Genomic DNA, 17,566 nt, shown 5'->3' with positions numbered 1-17,566 from the left:
CTTCTTCAAGGGTCTAGGCCCGAAACGTCAGCCTTCCTGCTCCTCTGATGCTGCTTGGCCTGCTGTGTTCATCCAATTCCACACCTTGTTATCTCAGATTCTCCAGCATCTGCAGTTCCTGCTATCTCTGAAACAATTTTAACCCCATTGCAAAGCCTCTTCTAAGGATGCGCATTTCTGAAGTAAGGTCTAGGCCCGCAACTTCAGCCTTCCTGCTCCTCTGATGCTGCTTGGCCTGCTGTGTTTATCCAGCTCTACACCTTGTTATCTCAGATTCTCCAGCATCTGCAGTTCCTGCTATCTCTACATCAGTTTCCTTATTTCTTCATCACAACATGCCCTCCATCAGCAAATTTGGACATATTACACTCCGCCCTCTCTCCAAATCATCATATGGGTTGTAAATAATTAAGGCCATGGCCCACTCCATGCTGAGTTACGATACACACACCTGACCCTGGCTGCTCCAAATAATCAACCGATCCTATCCAAGCCTTTGGACTAACAGCAGATGCTGCCCTTCATTTACTATGCTGGATCATCCTGAATGAATCCTGTCTTCTTTGATTAAAGACGATTCTCCTTAGACTTGGAGACAAGGCCATTTGTTTGATGCAAATGCAGTATGTTTTCTGTGTACCCTGCAGGTACATTGTGCATGTGTTAGGTTAACATTCCATACAGAAACATATCCAACTCCTTACCCGATGACTGTTGGCAACCATGAAACGCTGTCTGGCTTTGTCTTTGTGCTAGACAGAAGCAAGACAGAAGTACTATGTGCTTTTAAGTTCTGACCGAGATAGCAAAGTACAAAAAAGCATAACATTGCCAGCATCAAAGTTGGGACAATATGAGTTAGCACTAAGAGGATAAAAGTAAGAAGCCATGAAATGCATTTTGGTCCAGTCCATGAGTCGGGTGCCTGTCCCTGCGTGTGAAGTGTCCTGGCAACAGCGTTAGAATGAGAGGTGCAGTATTAACTTGCAGAACTGCATTGTAAGTGGATCGGAGATGGGATTTATGGGGGCTATGAAATTGGTATCTGATTGATGTGTTTGAGACTCTGTGAATGTGGGGCAGGAAGGAGGAGGGGAGGTATCTGGCAGATGGAAGAATGGTAAACTGCTTGTCAGTAAGGTAAGACTGGGCAATAATTGCATGCTAATGCATGCAAATAGATGCAAATAAGGCTCCTCACCACTCGCTAGCAAGATTGTTCTCTCACCATCCAACACTTGGTTGCAGAATCAAGCTTTTTTCTCTCAACTTGAGAATCTCATTTCTGCCATTCTCACCGTACTTTTCCAACTGACTAACCAATGCCCACATTGTTCAGGGGCTGGGAAGGTTCCACCATGATTACCATTACTGAACCCAACTTTCAATTTCAGAATATTTTCTTAATAATTGAACACAATTTCCACCAGCTTCTATAATGGGATGTGAATCTTTGTTCCCATAATGATAGCCCCAGCCCCTAGACTACTAGTGACATGACCACACCATCTAATACAACAAAATCAGGGTAAGTTGAACTTTTTATTCAACATATTCTGTGTAAAGCTGTGAAATAAAACATGGAAAGCTAACTTATAGTTGAAGAAACATACTAATATAGTAAATCACAGAACCTTCTCAAAATATATGTGGAAACTTCATATTTACCCATGTAATGCATTTGAAAAATAGGAAGGTTGAATCCAATGTAACCATTCTGGTAACGCACTGTTCACTGGTTCCAACTGTAGTACAGAGATATACTCAGAGAAACCATTGCAGAATATTCTGACAAAATCAAAGTTGAGAATATTAGTTAAGAGATGAGTTCAGCAAAAACAACAACTCCATTAGCATGACTATATAAAGCTAAAGAAATAGAGCAGATGAGTTGGTTAAAATATCAGAACATCAGACTTGTTTATGACATTATGAGGACTTATCAAAAACCCAATGTTTGGCTCATATTAAGCATCTTAACAGTCAGGTTTACTGTTCTTGATTGGGTTACATGGTGCAGAAATATATACTAGGAAATCTGAATCTGGCAGATTAGAATCTAGGAATGGGAGTTTCCCAATTTAGTACCCAACAAACGGTGGTACCGGTTGCAGATTAGCAACCTGTTGACAGCTGGAGCAGGTTGACCAAGGCTCTTTTGAGGATGTACCCTTCTGGATTTCTCAGCTAATCAGGGTTATCAGCAAAGTGATGCATTAGGTTTGTCAGGGAAGGGATTTTTTAATTAAAAGGACCATAATATAAGGCACAAGGATCATTTGAATGGCTCACCATCTCATGGACACTTGAGGCTGCAGCAATAACAGGAATGGATGTGAGACCTAGGAATGCTGGTCCCTGGTGGGTTTCAATTTTAACTGAAGATCCTGTTATAGGATCTGACAGGGTGCAGTGAGATGAACTCTTCCAACAATAGGATGAAAGGAAGGGGACAACTGTTTCAATCAATCTGGATGAAATGGCCAAGGAATACGATCCCTTGACTCCGAAAATAGTTAACCAAGACAATCTGCAGCATGAGGAATTCTGGGTTTTAGAGTTTTGTAAACAAAAGCAATGCAATTACAATGAACCTACATAAAATATTAGCTCGGTTTCAGCAATAGCCTTGTGCCCACAACTGAGCTTCAGTTTAGGAGTCAGAAGTCCACCAGTGACAGCATTTTTCCCCATAGCACTCTTCAGGAGAATTCACCATGCTGCTGCACTCATTCCTTTCTCTGCAAGCACCTCACATCCCCACTTAAGCAATAACATTCACACTCACTCAAATCTTATATCTTTTCACATCCATGCCTTACATTGTACTTCCACTAATTCTATTCAGAACTCTGCCATAAAAGCCATTACAACACTCACACTTTCCTGCTTTTGCTCCTTGCAGGAGAACAGGGCATATAATTGTGGCTCGAGGCACAGAATTCAAAAGGAAAAGGGATAATGCAGAAGTCCACCAGTGACAGGCATTTTACAAGTCACTGGCTATGTATACCCATTGCTCCAGTGAGATGGAAATCTTGTTCCAGGACGTGCATTTGTTAGAATTCTATTGCTATTGTAGCAGCAGCCATTATGCAATTAACCTGCAACTGAATGCAGTTTATTTATCAAAAATGCCCTCAGTCAAATCTAGTCAATTTCTGGTCAAGCAGATTAAAAACAAATAATAGATTATAAATAATACGTGAAAATACTTCTGAACATGAATTGCTGAAAGGATCAGCCCACTGTTTGGTCAAATTGGCTTTAATAAGTTTACTCTGCAAAGGTTGTCTTTTCCAATGACATGTAACGCCTCAGTTTTTGATGAATTCTGCAGTTCCCATTGTTTATCTGCACTTCCCCAAATTAAAATGCTTGTTAGGAGAAATTTAGATCTTTAGACTCTAAGCCATAAATGGTATTTCTGTACTACAATTAGAGGCAGATTTCAACTTTTTGTGGAGTTAACCTATTGCAGCTTGGTGAAAGCAGGAGACAATGTTATCGAAAACATTCTAAGAATGGCTTGGGAGGAGACAGTACAGGACAAACACTGATAAAACGAAGAGACAACAACATCCAATGCAAAATTGGTTGTTTACACCCTTGCTGAGTGAAGGAAACCTTAACATATTAACCTAGAATACAGAGGAACATCTGCTTTATTTGTTGGATAGGAAACGGAATTGGAATTTGGATAAGAGGTTGCTACAGTATAAAGACAATCAATTCTTTTTAAGGTTTAGAGTTTTGCATCAGTTAATAACTGAAGTGAATCTCTCTTTCACTTGAATAAAAAGATTTTAAAAATCTATACTTAGTCTCCAGCAGTTAATTATTCAAAAATAAAGACAAAATGTTCAACCAAGAATTTACCAACATTCTCTTTGCATATTTTATACTGGTAAATTACATCTCCCAAAATGTATGTGTCATTAATATATGGCAGTCAAACCACTCAGGACCAGCTGTTTTTCCCTCAGTCTAATGCATACTAGACAGGATGGGGCTCAAAAACAGAAAATCATGGCGCACTCAGACCAGACTCTCAGATTCTGAATGCCTACAAGTCATCTAATCACAAACTGTTTCAGATGGAATTACCAGTTTTTAATTAACCAACAATTTTTCCATTTAATAATAAATGTATTTTAATACACTTACTCATATAGTTTCTCCAGGGGCGATGTTAAAATAACAAGAGCAGCAAGTAGTGCATTGCAATTGTTATGAATGGTAAGGATCCAGCGAGATTTATCCTCTGAAGGTTGAAGTAGCTCTTGAGCTGAATGACAAACTGACCATAGAAGATTCTCAGTGCACAGAAGTATGGCAGTTATGTCAATTCTGTTGATAAATGCAAATATATTAAATTGGTAGTGTGTGAAAATACTTCAAAATCTAAGCTCATTACCACATCTCAAAGATACCACCTTCCAAAGAACCTATCAAAATATTGTTTCTTAAAATGAATCATTAGGATCTCATGCATTCTTATGTATATCAGTTATTTTACTTATACGCATAAAGGAACAATTGCTTCAGCTGCAATTCAGTATTGTGACCCTTGATGAAACCAAATAAAAAGGTGTACAATTGTTCAACCTTTCCTCAACCATACTAAGTTTTGGGTGGGCTGTGAAATAGAGGTCCCAACTGTGTGGTTGAATGGATGCAAAAGACTCGATTGTCCTCTGTAAAAGAGTAGAGAAATTAAGTCTGATGTCCTGGCTAATCCTGACTTATCCCTCAATATCATGGAAAAAGAAAAGAGATTTTGTCATCATTATGACATTGCTATTTGTGAGTTTGCTGTGCACAATTTGGTTACACATTTCTTACACTAAACTCGTGACTATATTTGAAAAGTTCTTAATTGGTTGTAAAATGGCTTGTGACATCATAAAAAAATTATAAATGTAAAATTTCATTAGTACATTTCTGTCAACTTCCAAAATCTTCTCTTTTCTTCTGTATTCTTCCTTACAATTTGCCACGTCCTTTCATGTGGAATAACCAACAAACTTAAATATCATTTAACAGTATATTTAAATCATTCATATTTAAAGAGAAGGCCCAAAATTTGATCAAATTTGATTTGATGTGATGTGATTTGAGGCAAGCCTGTCATTACATCTTGCAATTTTAAAAAGATGAAAGATAAAGATCAAATTGGTACAGTAATATTAGAAAGGAGGCTTTATATTCTGGAGTCTTTGGGAAGAATTCTGAAGTGGAAAAGAAGATCCAAGCACCATTTCCACTGCATCAGAATGACCTTGTTGAAAATGTAAACATGACAGTGGATACGGCTGCAAGTAGTAATAGGTGAGGCAAACAGAGCAGATCAAAAAACATAAGAAAACAATAAGTCCAGAAGGATACAGAAATGGATGTTATAGAACAGATGACAGGTGATAGCTGACAGATATATGAAAGACAGAGATACACATAGGTATTATAAATTAATGACATAATTTCAGCAAAGGAAGCTCTTACTGATACTGGTGTTATGGTACAATCTGAGTTTACGAAAAAGATTCGTTAGCCTAATTCAATGAAAAATAAACTCCAGAATAAACTTCTCACTGATACCTGATTTGAGAACAAACATATTCAGCTGAAGACAATAGCATAACCTTGTTCCAAACATGGAAATAAAACCAAAACTGCAGAGGTGAAGTGGCATTATTGTTCTTGATGTCAAGGCAGAATCAAATGTGGAAGTACAGAGGCCACGTGAAACTAAAATTGTTGGATAACAGTAGAAAAATTATCAGTGGCTGAAATCAAACTTGACCCGTCATTGTAATATCAAGACGTCATTATGGGAATTCCTAAGGGAAACATCTCCACTCCATTATCTTCACATGTTCTATTAATGACCTTCCATCCTACATAAAGTCAGAAATAGGGTCAGTGATTGTCCAATGGCTTCATATGCAATTCTTCAGATAATCAAGCAGTCATATTTGTATGCAGCAAGACCTGGACAAAATGCAGACTCAAGTTTACAATTGACAAGTATCAATTGTTCACACAAAAGCCAGGTCATGGTCATCTGCACCAACAGGGGACTTACACATGTCCTTATGGTATTATTATCTTTAAGACCCCTGTAATCAAGATTCTGATAGTGTTAGCATTGACCAAAAACTCAAAAGGACCAGCCATATAAATATCATGGCTGCCAGACCATGTCAGTGATGGAATATTTTCCTCAGAGTAGCTCAGCTTGTTACTCTCCCAAAACAATCTATTAGGCATTGCAAGCATTTAAAATAATATTGTCCATTCACTTCGACGGGTGCGGCTGTAACAAAGCGAGAAGCTTAACACCTCCCATGATAGCACAGTCCACCTCACCAACATCTCAAGCCCTAGCCTAAACATCCACTTCCCTCTGCAAATGATACAACTTGGTAATATACACATATTATCTACAAAATGATTTGCTGCAACTTGCCAAAGCTTTTTCAGCAGGACCCAGCAACGAAGACACCTTCAGCACTCACAAAAGCATGATAATGCTATCATTTCCAAATTTCCTTACAGTTGACACACATTACCATTGCTTCATTTTTACTGGATCAAAATCCTAGAAATCTCTAATGAACAGCCTTATGGAGGCACAATGAGAAAAAAGAGTGGTGAAGAGCAAGATTTATTACCATCTTTTTCAGGAATCAAGGCATTACCAACCATAGTATGTGAACGTTGCCTTTTAAAGGCTTCAACCTTAAGGTCTCCATGTGCTGCATGCATATAATTTTATAACTTTCCTTGTAAGTTTGTCCATCTTGGCTTTGCAAGCTTTAGACATTGAAATCTGTTGGCTTGCTGTAATGGCTACTGCATAACTTGTAATGTGTTTTACTGTTTTAAGTAACTGAATCACTAAGTTACGCAACCCCTGATGAGTGTTTGATTATTAGATTATTATGTTTAATGCTATACAATGAACAGTGTTGATGAGACTTGTGCTTCAACAGTCAGCAAACAAGTTAATCTATAGGTGAAATATTTGGTTGACTATCTTAAATCATGCTAAAATGCATGAGAAAATTGCCAAGTCAAAGGAGGCCACAAAAACAATGTAGATAGGTTAGGTGAGGGGCAAAGATCTAGTAAAAGATCTTTGATTTTGATTTGATTTTATTTATTATTGTTACGTGTGCTTAGGTACAGTGAAAAGTTTTGTTTTGCATGCAGTACAGGCAGAACATACCTTACAAAGTGTATTAGGGTAATAGAACAGAGCAAAGAATACAATTTTATGACTACAGAGATGATGCACAAAGAGCGAGATCAACATTAAGTTTAAAATTTGAGAGGTCCATTCAGAAGTCTCATAACAATGGGGAGAAAGCTGTTTGTGAATCTGTTGGTATGTGTGTTTAAGCTTCTGTATCTTCAGCCTGATGGAAGAGGTTGGAAGAGATTAAAACTGGGGTGGGAGGGATCTTTAATTATGATGGCTGCCTTCCTGAGGCAGTGAGAAGCATAGATGGAGTCATTATATGGAAGGTTGTTTTGCTTGATGGACTGCGTTGCGTTCATGACTCTATAGTTTCTTACGGTCCTGGGCACAGCAGTTGCCACGCCAAGCTGTATGCAGGAAAATGATGAAATTGTCCATGTTGGCAAGAAGAAATTTTAAAAAAGCATGCTCTCAATATGATGGAATTGTGAGAGGGACAACAGACAGGATCTGTTACAGAATCCCTACAGTGTGGAAGCAAGCCATCTGGCCCGTAGACTCTACACCAACTCACTGAGGAGCTTCCCACCCAGAACCACCCTATCCCTGTAACCCTGTATTTCCCATGGCTAATCCACCTAGCCTACACATCCCGGGCAATTTAGCATGGCCAATCCACCTAACCTGCACGTCTTTGGACTGTGGGAGGAAACTGAAACACCGTGAGGAAAGCCTCGCAGACATGGGAAAGCTCCACACAGACAGTCACCTGAGAGTGGAATCAAACTCAGGTCCCCTGCACTGTGAAGCAGCACTGAAACTACTGAGCCACTGCACCACCTCAAATGGTAGTGAAAGACACAGGAGTGAACTGAAACATAAGAATGGTTCCAAAAAGGAGTCATAATAATATTTGAAACATTAATTCTGTTTATCTCTCTACAGATGCTGCCAGCCTTGCTGAGTTTCTCCAGAACATTCAATTTTATTTGTTGGGACCATCACTGTTTTCTCTTTATTTTTCTCTTTTTTGGCTTTGAACTATGAGCTGAAGTTGAGAATTGAATTGAACAGAAGCTTCTTCTGTAAAGAGAGAACAAACAATCTGATGTTTATATATGGGAACTGGCCTGGAAAGATAATTGCAGTTAATAACTGTTCTAAGAACACTGCAGAGGTTTCAACACCAAAATGTGTTACACTCAAGTACTGGCAGCTGACTAAGTGTTCTATCAAGAGGAGGTTGGTACTAGCCAGGCAACCATAAAGAATATGTGAAAAAAGCAAAACCATAGATTGAACTAGTTTTGTCTGGAAATTTGGACAGAAGACTATGTGCTTAGAAGGTGCTGGTCTGAGAAGCTTTGTTTGAGTCTTACACACACTAGCTTTATGTTCAGTTAAAGAATTATTGAATGTTCTGAGAAAAGAATCCTAGTTTATAAGAAATAAGTGAATATTCCTCAGAGCCTGCTGGAAGTTGTTTGCATTGACTGATGACTTCAGAATTCAAGCAAGGTACAATCCCATGTGCCTGTAATACATTACAAGTATTGTTCAAGAATCCTATTAAAACCTTGTATGCATCATTGAAATGGTTGAACTAGCAAATTACAACTCATTATTTTCTTTTTAGTTTATCTCTTAACTGTAACTGTATCTACGTGTGAGACAGGGTTACGATCAAAAGCGATTAGGTTCAACTCTTAGACATTAATTAGACTTGTTTAGCTTTGCTTTGCTAAAGATACAGTATTAATAATAAATTGTTAATTTCTGTTTAAGCTATAAAACTGTTGTCTGATATCTGTTATTCATAAAGTCTGGTTAGAAACAACTGGGTAAATTGGAGGATCATCGAATGTTTTAATTTCACTGTGCTACGAATCCAGCATTGTGCGTCTGTTTTAGTTTGATTTTCTGTCCATGTCATAACATAATCCAGTTTAATGCCAAATCTATACTATATCATTGCCGATTCTCCACATGAATCAACTATTTCTATCCTCTAGCACATATTGCAACACTGACCAAAACTTCAGTGAAGTCATGGCTCCTGAGGAGTGCCCAAAATGAGATGAGAGCATGATGAAAGTGAAGAGAAAGAGGAATTAAGAATGTAACAAATTAAGAATAAACCATACGGCCCTTCAAGTTGAGGGCTGTAGTTGGTGAAAACGTCAGAGGGCATTCTGAAAGAGAAAGTAATGAAAAAAAAACTGCTGATAATATGAAACAGGGTTAAGACTGGGAGAAAACAATCCAAAACTAGAGGTACCTGGATGAAAGTTGGGCAATTACAGCTCAATTTGGTGATGAGACTAGAAAACTTGCATTAAAAAAATGGGATAATTGTGCTAGAATACAGAATACAACCCAGATGAAAAATAGAGGATACTGGAGGATAGGCCAATGATAGCATCAATAACAGCAGTGAAGAAGGCACAGAAAAACGTACAACCTCATGGACAGAACACAATAATAAAACTGTGCATGTGTAGCCTCACATACAATTTTATTAACCACAATGATGCCAACTTGACTTCAGAAAGGGTATAAAGAAGGAACTTGTAGTACATGCCCGTGTCTAAGTAATAAGGTGAGATAAGATAGTACTGTGAAATTTAGTGCAGTGCCACATAAAGTTTTGGTGGATAAAGCAATTAAGAAACATAAGAAATAGAGGTGAGTGCGTTGTTTCCTTTCTCTCTCCCTCTCCCCTTTGCAGAACATCCCACCCACCTCCCCAACCTTTAACTATTTTTAGCTTCAACTGTTTAACTCTAACCTGAGGAAAGGAGTTGCTTCTGGTGACCGGGCAGGAGCTGAGCACGCAGGCCATGTCCTACAGCAGCAACGGAGAGAGTGCAGGCCGGAGCAACTTTGCCAGATCTGATGTAGGTCAGAGCGAGTCCTGGAGGGGCCAAGTCCCCAGAGTGACAGAGGGGCCAGGGGGCCATGTCCTGGAGCAGTGGAGGAGCCGCGTACCCACAGCGACAGTGAAGCTAACTCCCAGGGCATGGCAGGGCGGAGTCCTGAAGCAATGGGTGGCCGAGAGAGCTCTTTGGCAGGAGGTGGCTTCGATGGACTCCAGAGCAGCGGCGCATTTTCGGAGGTGGAGGCTGAGTTGGTCTGTAGGCCTGTAAGGCCTGGAGCATTTTCCACATGGAGTAGGCCCTTGACAGTGGCATGGCAGGGACAGGCGTGGCCCGCAGCAGGACACTCTCGGCAACGTAGCGTGGGCTGGAAAGCCCAGAGCAGTAGTCTGGTGGTGGTATAGCAACAAAGAAGGAAAGTCGGACTCTCTTTAAGTTATCTTTCTTTATTTTATTCTGTGAATGGTGCCTATGTATGAGCGATGGTGCACACTTTTCACTGCATTTTATTTTGAATGCACGTGACAATAAAGGATATTCTGTCACTTGTGTGAAGCTTCAGGTAGGCCAGATGAACTGATATAATCTTTACTAACCCGGCTGTGCTGCATAAAGGTGGATAATGTCTTTCAAATTTAGTTCATGCAAACTTATTTTCAATAATACTTGATTAGGCTTACCTTATCTGTGAAGTTCTGTTATATGTCGGACAAGACTGAGAGTATCTGCCCACAAAAATCGTTAAGGATTCACTCAATACCTCAGCTAGAAGCTGTTGGGCTAATCTAGAGGGCAACACACTCCAGAGATCATAACGAAGAGCAGAGCAGTAGTAATGCCACATTTGAATGGAGAAAGAACATCGCTCTCCCTGTGAAATTAATCAATAAATAATACAGCCTAAGTTATCAGTTTAAAAAGTATGATTCCATTCTTCATAAATCAATCAGTAATCTAACATGAAAAGGAAATAGTTCAAAGCATGGGTAGTTTCTGGACCACAGAGAAAACAGAACAGATATGGACAAATTAATTTGTAACCCTGTGAGGCACCCATCCCACATCAGCCAGTGACATTCCTCAAAGGTTCCTGATCCCAACACAATGGGAGACTGTGGCATTCTGATAATGTTAATGGCTAGTTTTCCAGAAATCCAGTCTAACGCTCTGGGAAAATATGTTCAAAATTTCATTATGGAAGTTGATGGAATATGAATTCAATTAATAAACTGAATAATAAATTTGCTACTCTAATGGTGATCGTTAAACCATTGTCAATTCTCATAAACCCCCTATCTGGTTTAGCAATGTGCTCTGTCTGGTCTGGCCTCCATGTGACTCCAGACTCTCGGCAATGTGGTTTACAGTTAAATGCCCTCTGAAATGGTCCAGAAAGTAACTCAAATCATACCAAATCACTTCAAATGAAACCAGATGGACCACATGGCATCAACTGAGGCACAAGAAATAACAACAACAATCCCAGCCTTGTCAACCTGAAAATTCCTGCTTACTAACATGTAGGTGTTTATGGCAAAATCAGGATCCTCAGGTGTGAGACGGAGACTTAAGAAATTGATTAGGAGAGCAAAGAGGAGGCATGAGAAAACACTGGTAGGTAAAGTTACGAAGAATCCCAAGATATTCTCTAAGTCTATGAAGGGGAAGTGGATATCCAGAAAAAGATTGGGACAAAGGGGACCAATCTGTGCATGGAACCAGAGGGCACTGACCAGGTGGTAAATGAGCATTTTACTACTGTTATCACTCAGAAAAAGGAGGATGATGGTACAGAATTTGGAAAGAGTGACTTGAGGTTCTTGAGCAGATTCACATAGGAATTAAGGAGTTATTGGAGGTTTTGATCAGCTTTAAAGTGGACAATCCAGAAGTCCAAATGAGTTGTCTGAAAACTGCTGTGGGAGGAGAGGGAGAAAATTACAGGAGCTCTGAATTAAATTTTTAATTCCTTTCTGGCTACAGGGGACATACCAGAGGACTGAAGGATAGCTAATGCGATTTCATTTTTCAAGAAGGATGATAGAGATAAACTAGGGAATTATGGACCAGTGAGTCTCACATCACAAGTATTGGAAAAAAGTTCTGAAAGAGAGAATTAATCTCCACTTGGAGAGCCAGGGTTTGATCAGGGATAGTCAGCATGGCTTTGTCAGAGGGAGGTCACGCCTGCCAAAAATTTGAATGAAATTTTTTTGAGGAAATGATCAGGTGGGTAGACGAGGGTAGTGCAGTTGATGTAGTTTATATGTATTTCAGAAAAGCATTTGACAAAGTATCACACGGGAGACTGATAAAGAAGGTAAAAGCACATGGGATCAAGGTTAACCTGACTAGTTTGATCCAAAAGTAACTAAGTGGCAGCAGACAGGGGGTGGTGGTAGAATCCTGTTTGTGAGGCCAGTCACAAGAACACAGAACAGCAATAATTTGGAGCAGGAGTATACCATCGAGCATCTTGAGCCTGCTCCACTATTTGGTAAGATCATGGCTGATCTGATTGTGACTTCAAATCCACTTTCCTATCAATCTTCAATCCTGATACTCTTTATTTATAAAAGGTTTATCTGATTTAGCCTTGAACATATTCAATGACTCAAATTTCTGCATGGAAAGAGAGTTAAACAGACTAATAAATCACTGAGAGAACAAAATCGTCCTCATCTCAATATTAAATGGCTGACCATTAATTTTTAAACTGTGTTGCTAAGTTCCAGACTAGCCCACAAGGGCAAGTGTCTTTCAGTACTGACCTTGTCAAATCCTCTCAGGATCTTAAGTTTCCAAAGGGTCGTCCCTCCTTCTAAACTCCAGTGGGTATAGATCTAACCTGCTCAAACTTTCCTTGTAGGATAACTCCTTCATCTCAAGAATCAGTCAAGTGAATCTTTACTGAACTGCTTCAATGCAATTATATCCTTTCTTAAGAAAAGAGACCTAAACTGTACACAGTACTTAAGGTGCAGCCCAAGGCCCTCTGTGGCTGCAGAAACACTTCCCTACTTTTATACTCTATTCCCATTGTAATATATGCAAACATATCCCTAGTCACTGGCAGAACCTGTATATTAACTGTTTTTGATTCATGTACCAGGACACTATGATTCCTCTGTATCACGGAATCCCACAGTCTTTCTTAGTTTAAATAATATTATTTTTCTATTTCATGCCAAAGTCCACATGTTCCTAGATTTTACTCCATCTACCAAAGTTTTGCCCACTCAATTAACCTATCTAAGCCCCTATGTGGACTCTTTACGTCCTCTTGACCACTTACTTTCTGAGTTGTTTTCTGTCGTCAGGAAGTTTAGCTGATTGATTCCTTCAGCCAAGTCATTGATTTGGATTGTAAAGAGCTTAGAACCAAGCACTAATCCCTCTCAACCCCATAGTAGTTGCTTGCCAATTTGAAAGTGATTCATTGATCCCTACTTCTTGCTTCTGGTTAGTTAACCAATCCTCAATCTATACTGATATGTCACCATCTACAACATTAGTTCTTACTTTGTGTAGCAATCTTTGATGTGACACCTTATTGCTATGAAGGTGGCTTATATTTAATTTGCTTGAAAAACTTAAGTTTTGAAGTGTTGTGAGGAAAAGGAATTTATTTAATGTTTTGTGTACAAACCCACAGTAGTGGTTTCTTTGAAGGAGATAAAGGAAAGTTCATTGCAGACATGACTTTTTTTTAAGTAGAGTTCTTAGAAACCACATGACTGGTGATAATTGCCGCTCTGCTGCAGACCCTGCTGGGCTGGTTTTGAATAGTGACTGGCTTGAAGAGATTCTTGTCTTATCCGGCTCAGTTCTAAGAACAAGTTAATTTGGAGGGAAGCCGACCAAGAATATGCTGCCCAGCTTATCCATCATAGAATCCCTACAGCGTGGAAACAGGCCCTTCAGCCCAACAAGTCCACACTGACCCTTGCAGCAGCCCACCCAGAACCATCCCCCTATAACCCACACACCCCGAACAATACGGGCAGTTTAGCATAGCCAACCCACCTAGCCTGCACATCTTTGGACTGTGGGAGGAAACCAGAGCACCCGGAGGAAACCCATGCAGACACGGGGAGAATGTGCAAACTCCACACAGACAGTCGCCCGAGGCTGGAATTGAACCTGGGTCCCTGGCGCTGTGAGGCTGCAGTGCTAACCACTGAGCCACCGTGCCGCCCCTTATATCCCTCCCATTCCTGAAAAGAAAACCATCTTGTTGAGTACAGGGAAATCCTACTTGTTGTTTTGAAAGAGTGGTTAAAAGAATCTCAACGCTGTAATTTCTAAGCTACCTGGCCTCCAGAACTTTACAAACAACTGGGCATGATTAGCAACTTGATTACACAAACCAGCATATCACAGCAGCAGACTCTGGAATATACTGCACTCTATTCTTTTCCATTCACCAATAGCCCATTGACCAAAGTTATTTTTTTCCCAGAAAACCATTCCCTGCAGAAAATTATTTTTTAAAATCTCTTCCCTGCAGAATATGTGGTTATGGGTTTACTTTGGGGCATTCACAGACTTAAAACATTAATATTTTTATATTACTGACTGCATATGTCAACAAGTTATTGCATCTTTATTGAATAAGTTAAAACCACAGTTGTGTTTCTGAAGAAACCTTGTTAAAAGATCTTTTTTATGTTTAAAACCTGGTACATGTAAGGCATTTAATGGTCTTTTGAAAGATGCACAAAGTATTTTTATTCTATATTGTGACCCATGGAAGAGTGAAACTAGAGCTACAGTGCATTCCTCCAGTTTCCATCATAATATTATCAAATGCCTTTTGGAAATCCAAGTACAAATCTATAGGTTCCCAATTTCTCATTTTGTTTGTTATTTTCTCAAAGGGCTCTAATAAATTACCAAACATGATTTCTCTTTTAAAAACACTGGCTCTGCTTTATTTTAGATTTTTAAAATGTTCTACCTCTAACTCCTCAATAAACCATTCTAGCCTTTCCCCAATCACAGATGTTTGTATAGTTTTCCACTTTTTGTCCCCTTCCTTTCTTAAATAGAAATGTTATAGTTGAAATTTTCTAATTCCAGTGGGACCTTTCCAGAACCTACAAAATTTTGTAAGTTTAGAACCAATACATTTACCGACTCTGCAGCCAGTATCCCATGAATTGAAACCACAGTCATGATTTTAAGTCATCTGTACACGTTAGCCCTGTTGCAAGTCTTATGTTCACACATCACAACTTACGCACACTGCCAGCTATTCAACTCTATGAGATAAGCTAATAACATAGGCATAGCGATAGGCATATCTGCAAATTAACAGCAAGCAATGTAAACAGCAGGGGGTGCGGTGTCAGTTAGTTCAGATGGGTGGAGAGCTTAATTGTGACACAGAGTAATCCCAACAGCATGGATTGAATTCCCACATCGGCTGTGGTTACCTTGAAGTTCCTATTTTCTCAATCTCTTTCTCTCTCTAATGAGAGAGCAGCCCTATGATCCAATAGGAATATGGTGACTTGTCCTTTACTGGAAAAGTAATATTATAAAACAACTGGTAGAGAAACTCAAATAATGAATGATCCATCTGTGGGCCTTGTGATGGAGACATGACCTCTGAAATCTGTTGTACTTTTGTTTTGGGAATTAGAATAGTTCAAGTTTAAACTTGCTTTATTTTATTCACACATAGGACATGGGTGTGGCTAATTGGCCAGCATTTATTGCCTATCCCTAGTCGCCCTTGAGAAAGTGGTGGTGAGCTGCCTTCTTTAACTGTAGCAGCCCATGTGCTGCAGGTTGACCCACAATGCCATGAGGGAGAATATTACAGGATTTTGACTCAGCAACAATGAAGCAATGCTGATATATTTCTAAGTCAGGATGGTGAGTGGCTTGGAGGGGAACTTGCAGGTGGTGTTCCCATGTCTCTGCTGCCCTTTTCCTTCTAGATGGAACTGGTCATGGGTTTGGAAGGTGCTATTTAAGGATCTTTGGTGAATTTCTGCAGTGCTTCTTGTTGACAGGACACAGTGCAATGACTGAGCACCGGTAGTGAAGGGAGTAAATGTTTGTGGATGCGGTACCAATCAAGTGAGCTATTCTATTCTGGTGTCAAGCTTTGAGTGTTGTTGGAGTTGCACCCATCCAGGCAAGTGGGCAGTATTCCATCACACTCCTGGCTTGTGCCTTGTAGATGGCAGACTGGCTTTAGTGAGTCAGGTGATGAGTTATTTGCTGCAGTATTCCTAGCCTCTGATCTGCTCTTGAAGCCACTGTGTTTACGCAGCAGGTCCAGTTGAGTTTCTGGTCAATGGTAGTCCCAAGCATGTTAATAGTGGATGATTCAGTGGTGGTAACACCATTGAATGTCAAGGTGCAGTCGTTGAGCTGTCCCTCATTGCCTGGCATTTGTGCGGCGAAAATGTTACTTGCCACTTGTAAACCTATTTGGTAAATCGTGAAGAGTTGAAAAATCTATTTTCTTCAGATCAGATCAAAGAGGAATTTAAAATAAGGGATAACTAACTTGAAATTTATGCAAGATTATCACAGTCACCTTGTTCAAGGAATTTTAATTCAACAAAAACCTGGAATTCAGAGTCTAGTGATGGCCATAAATCTATTATCAATTGTCAGAAAAACACATCTGGTCCACTGATGTCCTTCAGGGAAGGAAACTGCCGTCCTTATCTGGTCTAGTTTAGATGTGATTTTAGACCCACAACAATGTTGACTCTTAACTGTCCTCTGGGCAATTAGAGACGGGTAATAAATACTAGCCCAGCTAGCGATGCTCTCATCCCATGAATGAACAAACAAAAAACAGGTTTTCACGGTCAGGCAATAGGACCACAAGAAATAGGAACAGGAGTCAACTATTCAGCCCTTCTAGCCTGGTCCATCATTCAATAAGATCATGGCTAATCCAACATTCTTCATATCCACTTTCCTGCCTTTTCCTTAGATTCTTGATCAATAGGGGAATCAAAGTTTACATCTCAGCCTCAAATGTACAAAAAGGACTCTGGCCCTGCAGGTCTCGGTGGCAAGGAGATCCAAAGACTCTTAACCCCTTGAAAGAAGAAATTGCTCCTCATCTCAGTCTTGAATTAGTGCCCCTTTATTCTGAGACTATGTCCTCTTGTCCTAGACTCTCCCCTAAGGGAAAACGTCCTCTCAGCATTTACCCTGCCAAGTCCATTAAGAATCCAATACGTCTCAAAGAGATCACCTCTCATTCTTCTGAATTCCAGCGAGTAAAGTCCCGATCTGTTTAGCCTTTGCTCATAAGACAATTCCTCTATACCCGAGATCATCCTACTGAACATTCTCTGAACAGTCTCCAATGAAATAACATCTTTCCTTAAATCAGTGGACCAAAAATGCTCACAGTACTCCAGAAGTGGTCTCACCAGCGCCTTGTACAGTTACACTAAGACTTTGCTACAGTGATACAGTCTTAGTGCAAATGTACAAAAGGCGCTGG

The 17,566-nt window shown here is 39.8% G+C and overlaps 1 protein-coding gene across 11 annotated transcripts in view; it reads right to left on the bottom strand.

Moving 5' to 3' along the window:
* kiaa0825 (KIAA0825 ortholog) overlaps positions 1–17,566 on the bottom strand; it is a 357,628-nt gene that overhangs the window by 261,114 nt on the left and 78,948 nt on the right. For all 11 annotated transcript variants that reach the window (XR_007261761.1, XM_048595041.1, XM_048595037.1 and 8 more), the window contains 3 exons: positions 10,761–10,951; positions 4,168–4,350; positions 1,669–1,788 (listed from right to left, as the gene is read on the bottom strand). Coding sequence is in view for 10 of the 11 variants with exons in the window: in XM_048595041.1 (XP_048450998.1) it covers positions 1,669–1,788; positions 4,168–4,350; positions 10,761–10,951 (494 nt within the window). In the remaining variant the exon portion in view is untranslated. The remainder of the gene's footprint in view (positions 1–1,668; positions 1,789–4,167; positions 4,351–10,760; positions 10,952–17,566) is intronic.

This window comes from Rhincodon typus, chromosome 3 (assembly GCF_021869965.1).
Source record: "Rhincodon typus isolate 14 chromosome 3, sRhiTyp1.1, whole genome shotgun sequence".
Lineage (NCBI taxonomy): Eukaryota > Metazoa > Chordata > Chondrichthyes > Orectolobiformes > Rhincodontidae > Rhincodon > Rhincodon typus.
This window is presented reverse-complemented; position numbering and strand designations above follow the sequence as displayed.